General features: G+C 54.8%; 1 protein-coding gene across 1 annotated transcript; it reads right to left on the bottom strand.

The window, feature by feature from the left end:
• Positions 1 to 2,011: 2,011 nt before the first annotated feature.
• On the bottom strand, positions 2,012 to 8,615 carry SMUG1 (single-strand-selective monofunctional uracil-DNA glycosylase 1). The gene is made up of 3 exons (XM_075551551.1): positions 8,584 to 8,615; positions 4,544 to 4,845; positions 2,012 to 3,576 (listed from the first exon to the last, which is right to left on the bottom strand). The coding sequence occupies exons 2-3, from the start codon at positions 4,832 to 4,834 to the stop codon at positions 3,040 to 3,042; spliced, it is 828 nt and encodes a 275-aa protein (XP_075407666.1). The 5' UTR covers positions 4,835 to 4,845; positions 8,584 to 8,615; the 3' UTR covers positions 2,012 to 3,039.
• Between the last annotated feature and the right edge of the window lie 3,899 nt (positions 8,616 to 12,514).

The raw sequence follows: 12,514 nt of genomic DNA, 5'->3' as shown, positions 1-12,514 counted from the left end.
TGAATGCAGGAAGATCACAGGCCAGGGGGTGGAAAATCTTGTGGATCCAGCGGTGGTGGAAGCATCTCAGTGCTGTCGTGGGTCTCCACGTGGCTCCTGTAGCTTCATGTGGCTTGTCAACAGGAATGTCTCACAGGGAGTGTGTGTGTCCTGCCTCCAGAGAGCTATTTATCTCAAAAAAAGGTCATCAAGCTGCGACCTGATTGACAGGCTAAACTCCACATTTTCACTCTTAATAGTCTCAAGTTGACAACAGATTATGCAAGGACCACAGCTGCCCAGTGTGATCTGTGCTATGCGATGGTCATGTGCTATAGCCCTGTTCCCCAGCCAGTAGCCACTAGGCACGTGTGACTCCTGAGTACTTGAAATATGGGTAGTGACTGAGGAATCATTTATTTTCTTACTTTGCTGTACTTATTCTTACTGTATTTAAAGTTAAACAGCTATACATGGCGAGGGGCTGCCATATTGGACTGCAAATTTGTAAATGGTCCCAAATCGTGTTTGGTTTTAGAATACTTATAACCATACAGTTTCGTAGCAGCTGAAGTCTCTGTTCCTTTGGGCTCAGGAGAAAGTGGAAGATCCCATCCCCTAAGGACACTCTCATCTGAACCAAAGCTGCTCGGGGACAGGACCCGGTGTGGTGAGACCAAGTCCTATCAGCTAGCTAACCCACTGCACTAACTCCCCCCACCCCACCCAGAGCAAAGGCACACCTTAGTACCCGATTTTGCTCAAGGTTAACACTGGTGGGCAAAAGCAGCCGGGGCATGACCTTTGTTGCCCTTGGCCCTTAATCCACTTCTCCCCAGTAAAAGGCAATCAAGGAACGGAGGGGCAAAGCTCCACTAGAAGCAGATTTGTCTTACGGTGAGATTTTCTACTCCCAGAAAGGGTTTGAGGCCGGGAACCCCCAGGGGCAGACTCTGTCCGAATTGACCCCATGGCGGGGTTTGGTTTTGCCACCCTCAAGCCATCCAGCCATCATCCGGACCCCAACCATCCACATGCCTCTATGGGCACCCAACCCTACCTCCAGCCACTCACCTCCCAGTGCCCGGCCAGACCCTGGGCTTTCCTCTGGTTCCTGCTCCTCCCCGGAGACTCTTCTCATTCTGGTCGCATTGTGCCCACACGGATGGACTTCTAGCTGGCTAGCTCACCCCCACCTGTGGGTTTCTGCATGTTGCTGGGCATTTCACATGCATGTTCAGTGTATCCTGCTTGGCCTGCTCGACTGTGAGCGCTCACACTAGCCTTTTCACCAGCTGACCCAGCTCCCCCTCCAGCTCTCTCCCCAACCCGGCCAACCCAACAATCTATTTGCCATCCCTTGAACAGAATGGTGCTCTTCTCCAAGCTCCCTCAGAATGCCCCATTGGAAATTCCACCTCCTCCAGAGAGCCTTCCCTGATCACCTCTGCTAGACATATGCAGAAACAATGGGTCTTCTCTCGTTGTCATTACTCCAGTGTTTAATCCAGTGCCCTGCAAGCACTAGGCCCTGAGGTCCTGGCTCTGAGCACAGGGCCACTGAAAGCCGAGAGGGAATGGAGTCTAAAGGGGCGAGAGGACTAAGGAGTATTGGGGAGACAGCAACTAAGAACCTTACTACTTCTGAGCATTGGGAGAGCCTATCCCAGGAGGTGGTCGGACCGTGTGCTCCTCATTTGGGGGGGGTGTCTCTAAGGTAGCTCAACTTCCAGCTTGAGTCACTTTGCCAGGCCCCACCAAAGGGGCGCTCCACACAGTCGTTCTGCAGGTGTGAGAACCCAGTTGGCTGGAGACACCGTCCACCTGCCACCTGCTTCTCCCGGGCTCCGAGTGCCGGACAAACAAGTGGACAGGCCCTCACAGAGACCCTGCAGCGTTGGTGATGAAAGGTCTACCGCCCACCTGCCCAAGAGAATTCTTTGACCAATGAAGGAGAAGGGGGATCTATACACTTGCCTCCTCCTGGCAATGCACGAGGGAGAAGAAAGGACCAAGTCAAGAAGGTTTCGAGTTTTTAATGCTTAGACTGAAACATCACAGACTGGGTTTTCTGGGCAGTTATTGGTCCACCACTGGCTGGGCAAGAACTGGCCCGACCCCCAGGCTACAGGTGGAGGCCCGGACCCCCATAGCAAGCCTTCACAGGTGAAGGGCTTCCCGTGTAGTGTGTGGCGCAATGCCGACCAAAAGAGCACCTGCCCTCACTCATTCCACCCTCTGCCTCTCTCTCTCTAGGTGCGGATCTCAGGCTCAGAGAGGTCAGCGGACTTGTCAAATGCCACACAGAGAACAAGTCTCAGGAGGTGGGATGACAACCCAGGCCTTCTTGGGGGCACGGCAGGGGAGGGGAGCAAAGGGGGACATGGGGAGCTAGTAACAGCTAGTCCAAGAAGGAAGGTGTTCTAAAATCGAAGGTGGCCATGATTGTACCACTCTTCTTTATATGACTGAACTACAAAATTGTACGATGTGTACCCTTTATGCCAATACAAATATTTTTTAAAAAGAAAAGAAAATTCAGCCCTTCTAAGTCCAGTGCCTTTCCTACTGGGCCCCGAGGACTTCTCCCTTGGACCCAGCCACTCTGGACATTCGTGCCCTAAGCTTTGGCCTGGTCCCCATATGGAAAGTGGTCGGCTATTTTGTGAGAATGAGTGAGGATCCTGGAAAGCGCTTTCCTCCAAAGTGGGAGATATGACCGCTGGCATCCCGCACAGCTGACCAGAAGCTCCCATGGTGGTTGGGGCTGCAGAGCCCACCTCCGGCTGGGTCTCTGTGGACTCAGCCTTAGGAGACATGAGAGCGAGATGAAGGGAAGTGAGGAGAGCGAGAACCAAGACGGAGAGCAGCAATCTCGTCCACACGCCGCCAACACCACCACCATGGAGGGAAGTCGGAAGACAGTTCAACAGATCCCCCAGCGCGTCTCCCAGTGGCCAGGGGGTTGAAGAAGGCCTCGCTGCTCCAGGTCAGATGTGCTGCTGTGCTCTGCTTGCTGAGAGGGGCCTCGGGGTCCTGGACATGGCCTTTACTCAGGTCTCAGGGCACTTCTTTCACCAGCAGCGGCAGCAACCCCAACTCACCCAGCCTCTCCTTGGCCACTGCCTCCCAGCCCCTGTTGGCCTGGGGGCTACGGGGTGAAGGGTGCAGGAGTCCCTCCACCTGGACCTCTGGCATCAGGTCTGCCAGAGCCCGCCGAGCCCGCTGCTCGGCCAGCCGCCCCACACCCACCACCAGCCGCACCCCGAGCAGCTGCACCTGCCGGCAGAGGGCTGAGTCACAGAGCCCAAGCAGTTGGTGGCGCTGCTTGGCGGGCAGGTCGGCTGGGGTGAGGTTGCGCCCGCTGGGAGCCAGGAAGAGCAGAGGGCACAGATTGTGGACAAAACAGTGGCGGAAGAAGGCCTCCGGCTCTCCACAGAGCTTCCGGAAAAAACCCCAGAATCGGGCACCGCTCACCTCGGAATGTGGGCACTCCAGGCCCAGCACTGGGCGCTTGGGGTGCTCCTCGGGAGGGGGCAGCACCGGGCCCCCAATGCCCAACCAGTCCCGGACCACATTCACCTCCCCAAAAGGCACCTGTGGGGAGAGGAACGAGGCGGCCTCAAAGTGGAGACCTGACACCTGGGCCCTTGGTACCCTCCAAGGGTCCACCCTGACACCACCCCCAAAGGCCCGAGACCAGACTCCCCGGTCCTGTGGCTTGCTTGCATCTGTGCATCGGCCTCCTGGCTTCCCCTGTGGACAGTGATGCAGACAATCCTGGCTGCCTCTCCTCTCCACCCGCGGGGAGCAAGTGCAGAAAGAACCTGGAGGTGTTTGGCCCTGCACAAGGCACCATGGGAATGGAACGGACAGCCAACCGAGGCAGAAAATGGGCTGGGTGCAAGGAGGCACAAGGGCAGGGCTGACCCTAGGCTCTGGGGGTCCTCCCAGCCCCAAGCCTCAGGCTGCCTTTTCCATCGATCATCATTGATCATCTTTCATCACCCAGTGGGGGTCAATAAAAGCGATTGAGCCTCCTGCCCTGGAGCTTCTTCCCCTCCCCTGCCCTGTCAAGCACCCCCACTGAGTGGCAGTCACTCATACTGGACCAAAGAGAAAGCAGTGAGGCCCTGAGGCCGGTGGAGACACAGGAGTCAGGTGACCAGAATGTCCTGCATCTCTTCCCCATGCACCCCTGCCAACCAATCTCCTGAGAGCCTGGCAGCCCTGGGCCTCTCCTGATCCCCCCCATCTCACTCTAGGGGAATGGCAGATCCATCCAGCAAAGTGAGCAATGGATGGGGCTGGGCTGGCGGAAGGAAGGGCTCTCAGAGGCAATTAGAGAGCTCACAGGGGAACCGGAACTACCATTAATGTGCTTGGTTAACTCCCGGCAGAGCAGCCGGAGAGTGGCTGAGACCACAGGAGCCAGTGTGCCTACTGGGAGGGTATGGGGCAGGCCGGGGAAGAGAGCCCAGCGAGTCCACAGCATTCACACCCTGTCCACACCCCCATCTTGGGAGCCTCCCCCTCCACCCACCGGGGAGGCCAGGCCCTTTACCCCAGTCTGGGCCATGCCAAAGGGTCCTGGGTTCATGCCCAAGAAGAGCACTTCCTTTGGGCCCTGGCAGTAGCAGGTCACGTAGCTGCGATGTGGCTCCCAGGCATACTCCACGGGGTTGTAGATGATGCCCACAGGCTCGGGGAACTGCAGCTGGCGTAGCTCCTCATTAAGGCGACGCTCCTCCTCCAGGAAGCCCTCTGCCAGGCTTTGTGGACAGGGCTGCAGCTCCGGCTGGGCTCCAGCAGGCTCTTCCAGGAGCCCCAGGGAGAAAACCTTGGGCAGAGCCATGTCACTGTCACCTGAAAAGGGGGCAGAACAGGAGAGACTCCACGCTGGCCAGGGCTCACATCCCCATTTGCTGAGCTCAGCGGGGCCCCTAAGCCGCTATGGGACCCTCACCTTGCTCTTCCCATGCCCAGTCTCCCAGCTTTGAATCGTTCAATTCCTGCTCCATCCCGAGAATGTGCCTTTCCATCCCCCTGACTCCTAATCGACCTGTTAACAAGACTCCCCAGGTGAGTGTACACGAGAACCCCCTGGAACCCTGGAAGCGTCACCTGGGAGCTATCAGTGATCATTCGGTGCTCTCGGATCTGAGGGGGGGATGCACATTTTCAACAGAGCATCAAAGCACAATGAAAAGTCAGGTCCGCAGCCCTGTGTGGAACCCTTTGCACTCTCTTGCCTCTGTTGGTGAAATCAGTCACTCTGCACCCAATGCAGCCTAGCTTCCTCCCCGTGTCGAAGACTCATCAGTGGTGAGCAGGAAGACTACTAGACTCTGCTACTGGGCAGGGCACGTCACCCTCTGAGGCCCACATTCCCTCCTCCAAGTACGAAGGATACTAACCTCCCTATTACAGTGACACACACACAGAATGAGGAGCTGTGTGTGCACGGGGGGGGGGGGGGCGTCGAGTCGTGTAGGCGAGTCCGTTTTGTAAGCCATAAAGGGCGTTCCCCTCCACCTCCTTCACACGGCTCCCACACAAGCCCAGTGTCCCAGCCTGGACTAGTCCACTCACCCTTTCAAAGTGCCTTTCTTTTCTCACCCCCGAAAAGCTGTATATGCCACTGCCACAAATCGAACCAGACTCCTCAAACCCAGTTAGTAGGGAATGCGATTCCCTCATGCCACACATCCCAGTGGTGTCTGTCCTCGCAGATGCAGCTCAAAGCATCGCTCCTCAAGCACTGCGCTATGTCCCAGCTTCCCAGACACCATCCACATACACGGAGGGCTGGTGTGGTACTGGGACTCTGCCTTAAACATAGAGATGAAAAACCACCGTGTGTCACCAGGCTTTGTGGCTTTGGGAATGTGATAGTTGGATTTTATGTCAGCTCGACTTTGTATCCAAGTTGGGGGAGGGGTGTGCAACCTGTCAATCAGCTCACAGCCTGATGATGCCTCCTTGGGGGTGTGGCCTTCTTATAAGAGTGAAACTGGGAACTTCTTTCTGCCCCTCTGCCTTCCTGCTTGCTGGGACTCTGCTTGCCTCCAGAGGTAGCCCCACAAAGGCCTACCATCTTTCCACAGATCATGGATCCACATGACTCTGTGATCTTCCTGCTTGCCACGTCACCTCCCTGCATCATCAGCCTGCAGCTACGTGAATCTGAAGAGGGCTCCAGCTAGCACTGGATCCACGGGCTTAAGTTGGACTGGACTGGGGTACTCTCTTGATATGAAATTATCATATGACATAAAGCTCTTTCTCATACATATGAGTGTCGCTGGTTTAGTATCTCTAGACAATGCAGTCTAACAGGGAAGAATGCCCCACATTCTTCAATTTCCCTCCATATCTCCAAGGCTCTAGCTCTTATTACATACTCAGCAAACACCTGCTCAGCTTCAGCCACTCCTTCATTTTCAATCCTGTTCACCAGGAGTTGCTTCCTGAGGGATTCCTCTGTTTCTCCCGAGTCCGCTCAAGGTTTGGCTGCCATGTGGTGCACTGCTCACAGTTTACAGACTTAGGCTCAGCCCCTGGTGTATTTCCACTGGATCTGAGCCTCCCATTTGGCAAAGACTGTGATTCCTTCCTACCTCTAAAACCCGTCCTCAGACCAAGACTGACCTTCTTCCCCTAGATCCACTGTAAACAGTTGTCAACTGGTTCTCCGCCCCCAGCCTCCGACGGGTTGTGGGTTGTGGAGAACAAAAGGAAAGTGCGGCCAAACTGGAAATCCTTCTCAGCCTGACTTCCGCGGAAGTCCAGACCGGATCTGTCTGGGTGGCTACACAACAGCACCTCGGGAGACCACACTCTGCACCACGTTAGCACAGTGGCTGCTTCAGCCCTAAGCTGTCTTTCCAATCCTCCGTTGGGTCTACCTCCTGCACTGGGAGAGGTGTGTGCTGAAGACAGCAAGGCTAGGCCTACACAGGAGGGACCAGGCTGGGCCTTGGTTTCGATGTCTGAGTTCCAAGGCCCCCTTTGATTGAAAATGGCACAGGAGAGTCGATCTACTTCAATCCTGGTCCTGACTTCCTCTCTAACTAGGAGGTCCTCTTGAGCAAATCACTGAACTCTCCTCTCTGCAAAATGAAAATCACCCAGTTTCCACCAGCTGTGTTCTCTCTCCCCCTTTGTTTCAACATTTGAGTCCCTAGGCGCTGTGGCAATCTCGTGGTGAGGAAGAAATCCAAAAGGAATAAAATATACATGAGGCCATGTGACATGTAGATGAGGCCATGTGACATGTAGATGAGGCCATGTGACACGTGAGTGGGCAAATACCAGACTGTGCTGCAGCTGGGCCTTCAGCTGTAATGTCCTGGAGCCCAAAGGAGAAACCTGGAAATTCTATCTAAAGCCAGAAATTCTATCTAAAGAACCAGAGCTTTGAGAAACGGGTGTGTGTGTGTGTGTGTGTGTGTGTGTGTGTGTGTGCGCGCGGGGGTGCGGGTTATTTCTAAGTGACTGTATCTTATTCCACTACATGCAGGGTGACCCAATTCCATTTACTATCAGCAAACAGCTCTCACCACGCAGTACAGAAGAGTCAGACACTGGCAGCTGAATTCAGGAAAGTCAAAAGTCTGTTCCCCGCAGTGCCCTAAAGTTCTGAAAGGGGGCCTGATGAGTAGTTACATGCGGCACAGTGGTAAAAATGGCACACCAGTGCTAGAAAATACAACGTTTGCCCCCTGCAGAATGGGCTCAAAAGGAGCCCTGGTGGCACCGTGGTTATAGGCTGGGCTGCTAACAGCAAGAATGGGCTCAAGTTGGCTGAAGATCTTTACTGAAACATACGGACAAAGGGGACTGAGTGGGGTCTAGAAAGCAGGAGAATGGGCCAAAACCCGCTTGGTGACCAGATTTTAACATTGGTAAAGCCGGACACCAGCGGGACACCATTGATAAAACTCATATCCTGGCGAAACAGCCACATGGCAGCCGAAAACCAAAAACCCTAGCTTGTCGTGCATTCTTTCCAAAAATCGGGACTTTTTAAAAACGACGCGGGGCAAATTGTTCAAAAGCGGGACATCTGGTCACCAAACGAGCGGACCAGACCCCTAACACAGAGCAGGCCGGATTCTGGATGCCCCAGAGCCAGGAGGGGCCCGAGGAGCTTTCAATTTAAAGTATAAACACCACCGGTGTGGGCAGAAGGTGCACTTAGTCCTCGAGGTTCTCGGGCATCCAACTCGGGAAGCGAACGCGGGATCGAAGGCACTTTATCCACTCCCGGGGGCGGGGGAGGCTCTCCAACAAGAATCCACGGGCACCCAGCAGATCTTTAAAGCCCTGACACTAATAACGTTCCAATAGAGGCCTCAAATAGACCGTGTCATCCCCTCCTGGCTCCCAGAAGGCCAATTGCTAGGGCAGCCCGAGAGCTGGGCGTCCGCCCGCGTGCTCGGCGCGACGGGAGAGCCAGGTCTCCCCGGCCTCCCGGGGGCTCGGTTCTCCTGGAGGCGGAGTGCGGCCCAGTCAGAGCGAGGGGTCCCCGAAACACGGCGCCTTGAGAGCGCCCCGCCACCTGCACCGCACAGCCCAGTCACCCGGCCCCAACTCCCTCACCTGATCGGACTCCCCATCCGGTTTCCGGTTCCTCCCCCCACCCTGCACCCGCCCCCCAGGCCCCAGGAACACTGGGAATCGCAGTCCACCTGGTTGAGGGACGGCGATTGGCGTAGCGCGGCCACTTCCGGCGGAAGTACGCAAATCCCCGGAAGTGCGCTAAACGAACCCTGAGCGACACTGGGGGTTGTAGTCCACTCTTGACATCAGGGCTCGATTAAGACGTGTTGGCAGATGAGAGGCCCCACTTCCGCGAAGACTTCGGAGAGGCTGGATTCGGCCCCAGAACGTTCACCGCATGCTTCTCCCAAAGGGATGCTGAGTCAGAGAACTCCAGTCACCTCTCCGCCCCCGTCTATTTGGGAAGCGTTAATAATGCCTATAGACTACTGCCCAGGATGCGCTCGCACCTGGGCAGCCTCGCGAGGGCCAATACTTATCAGGCTGCCCTGTGTGGAAGCCCTTTGTCATCTCTTACAGCTCTTTAGCAAACACTCCACGGCTTCACCGTTTGACTTTGCCTTCACCGCTGCCTTACTATCTGCTCAGTCCTTCAGCCTCCCACTTCCCCAAATCTTTCCCATCACGCTCTCCAGGGACCCTTTTCCCCTAACAGTATCCGCCCCCCTCCATCCCAATGTCCAAAATTGTCACACCACTCCTGCCCTTCCCATATATCAGTATCTGCATTTGTAGCTTGACTGCAAAAACTTCATAAGACTCAAAATCCCCTACAACCAGGTATCTTCTAGCCTCCTTCCTCCCTCTGCTCCTGCACACACAGCTCAGCCAGCCAGCATTATGATTGCAAATGCAAAATCTCCCCACAGGTGGTGTGAACGAGATCAATGAACCCCCAAACCGGACAAGACAAGATAACAAGGAAGCTACACCCTCCCCAAGTCTCTTCTGGTCTCTTAAGAACAGACAAAAGCGTGCAGGGTGCAGCAGGAGGCTGAGGGAGCTGTCAGCAGTGACTCTCTGACACCCTGACACCGAGGGTGAGGCTCTGCCTCCCCCACCCTTGCCAGACTCTGGAGAGGGAATCAACCATCAAGCTAAGCCCATTATTTCCTGAGCTTTAATTTGTACCAGATTCTCCTCCTCTCCCTCTCCACCATGGAAATCTCTCTCTCTCTCTCCTGCTCCTCAGCCTCTTGTGTGGTTTTCTCTCTGTCTTGCTATATCTCTTGTCTCCTTCTGTGTACAAATCATTGTCTCCTTTTTCTGTAAGGATTGAAATAAGAGTATCCTAAGTTTCTACGGAGGTAAGCTTATGTTGCACGGAGGTGAGAATGTTTGCACAATGGAAAGAATGTAAGAGCTACTGAATCATACAGACAGAAATTATTGAATTGGTGTATGTTCTCTACACCATTCAATAGAAATAAAATATTTTTAAAAGACACCCTTAGCTTCTAGCCTCTAGAAAAGAAAAAAAAAAATCTGTCATCAAGCATATCCCCACTCCTAGTGACCCTCTAGAGCAGTAGTTGTCAACCTTCCTAATGCCCGGACCCTTTAATACAGTTTCTCATGTTGTGGTGATTCCCCAACCATAACATTATTTTCATTTCATAACTATAATTTTACTATTGTTATGAATCAGGCGACCCCTCCTGTGAAAGGATCGTTTGACCCCCAGAGGGGTTGCAGCCCACAGGTTGAGAACCGCTGCTCTAGAGGGGTTCCAAGGTTGTAAATCCTCACAGGAGGTAGGTAGCCTCATCTGTCGCCCATAGGGCGGTTGGTGGCTTCGAACCACTGACCTTGCAGTTCACAGTCCAGCATTTACCCCACAAGAACATCTGAAAGCCATCTGTGGTTTCCCTTACTTCTGTGCATCTGCACTGGTGTATCTCTACAACGTTGGGGTGTCATTTTGTTGCTTAAGAACTCAGGGGGGGGGCAGCGAATCTGGGCACTTAATTGGGGACATTGGATTTGCTGACCTACAGAAGTGGAGCCTTTGAGCTTAGGCTTACTGGTGTGGGGTGCCTTTGGGCGCTTACTTCAGGGAGCTGGGTTGGCTGTCCCATGTAGCTTGAGGTGTGTGCCTTCATGTTGAGACTTACAATGGAGTGGTGCGCCCACTAGGCATTTATTTGCAGACCTAAGAATATGTCCTGAAAAATGACTGAATCCTGGCCATTGTAAGCTGTCACCTTCCTTAATATACCCTTAAATCATGAAAGAAAGAAAAAAAAGAACTCTGAGAGACCCACCAACCCATGGATGACGCTGCCAGCCTGCCAGCTGCCCCTCAGCCACGTTCAGTTCGTGTCCAGCATTTCCGGTTTATCATCTTGGCAGCCCCTTCACATTTCAAGTCTGCTGCTGGCAAAAAGTTTCAGATAGAACACGAATGAGTACCAGGTAAGCAGGGATCCATCCCTCAGCACCAGCACTGTGCTCCTGGTTTAACTACCTGGAAGAACGGAGACTGTAAGCCCTGCCACTCTGGGGGTTCACAGACAGAGTAAAGATGAGGCTTGGGCAGCCCTGTGAGTTCCTTTAGTGACCCGCTATCCCCGAGGAGCACGGGGAGGGGGGCGCTTTGAGCCTCTGGTCTGCGGGTGCTGCTGCTCCCCACCTGATGACTTCCTCCTAGGGAACAGGGGAGGAGGGAGGAGTGCTCCTGAAGTAGGAGTGGGGCCTAGAGACTGTCAAGAGATAGGTCTCCGAAGACCTCCCCAGCCTGCCTTCTTCCCTGGCCCTCTGGAAGCTCTCCGGCGGGCTAGCTGGCTGTGGTTCCTGACAGCGACGATGGCCACGCAGTGGCTCGGGTGAAGACCTAAAGCGTTAGGTCACCTAGGCTAGGATGGCTCTTGGCCACCATGACGGAGTCGCTGAGGGCCTCGCTCAGGCGCGAAGGGGTTAACGCGCTGGCCGGTCCCTCGGGCTCGGCGGGCAGCGGGCAGCGTTGGGCCATGAGCGCCATCTATCGGCCTCTGGACGTCCTGGCGCTAGCTGCCCGTGCAGCCCTGCTCAGCCTCCAAACTCCGGGAAACGGGAGGGGGTGATCCAGCTCCAGAGCCTCTTGATGCTGAAAACAGGAATTTGGGATCAGAGACGTTGGTAGAGGATCATGCGTCCCTTTTTCAGGTGCCAAGTGGCAGCCTGTCAACTCCCATCACCTATAGCCTAGGGAATCACAATGGGTTGGTTCTGGGGTGGCCACCCCCCTCTCCCGTCCCACCCCACAGCTCTATACCACCAAGCAGACTGTCCTCCCTGAATCCGGTCAACGGTCAACGAGCATTGAGTAAACAACGTTGCAGGATCAGTCGGGGGAGAACTAGAGAGGAGGGGGGACTGAGTGTGGACCCTGGACTCAGGCTGCTGCGATTCAAATCCCAGCTCTGCGGCTGACCTTGGACACGTGACTGGACTTCCCCGAGCCTCAGTGAGGTGTTCTCTCTTCCTTTCTGATAAGGATGTTATTTGTTAAGTAAGAGACCTACTACTGTCCCTAGCACAGAACCGGGGGCCCGAAGTGTGGGTGGTCATTCTTACAGCCGTGTGCCTGCCAGGTGGGGCGGGAGTGGTGGTGGCACAGGCAGATGATGGGGCTCAGGGCACAAGATTCAGGACATGGACACACGGCACGGAGGGACAAGACTGGGCGATCCATTCCTAAAAAATCACCATGACCCACAGGGCCGAGACTTGGGGCCTAGAAGTTCAGGATCACAAGGAAAGTACTTTGTTGGATCTCCCAAATCCACAGGAGATGGGGGAGGAAGGCGTGGGAGAAAGCAATCAATCGTGAAGTCAAGCCAGCCAAAGGCAGGGAAGGCCTGAGGAGGAGACACCAGCGAGGGAAAAGGAGGGGGTCGCTGGTGTGCAGGGTAAGCAAGGACAACTGCCCCCCAGGGACATGCCCTCCCAAGCACAGACACCCAAGTCGGAAAGTTTGTCGAGAGTCCGG

The sequence above is a fragment of the Tenrec ecaudatus genome, chromosome 6 (genome assembly GCF_050624435.1).
Source record: "Tenrec ecaudatus isolate mTenEca1 chromosome 6, mTenEca1.hap1, whole genome shotgun sequence".
Lineage (NCBI taxonomy): Eukaryota > Metazoa > Chordata > Mammalia > Afrosoricida > Tenrecidae > Tenrec > Tenrec ecaudatus.
The sequence above is the reverse complement of the archived record's forward strand: the minus strand, read 5'-3'. Positions and strand labels throughout refer to the sequence as shown.

What these genes read in the sequence shown, in the direction of transcription:
- SMUG1 (XM_075551551.1), bottom strand. Translation starts at nt 4,834, where the DNA reads ATGGCTCTGCCCAAGGTTTTCTCCCTGGGGCTCCTGGAAGAGCCTGCT. An exon ending in TTGGCATGGCCCAGACTGGG is followed by an intron (nt 3,577 to 4,543) that starts GTAAAGGGCCTG and finishes CTCTCCCCACAG; the next exon opens with GTGCCTTTTGGGGAGGTGAA.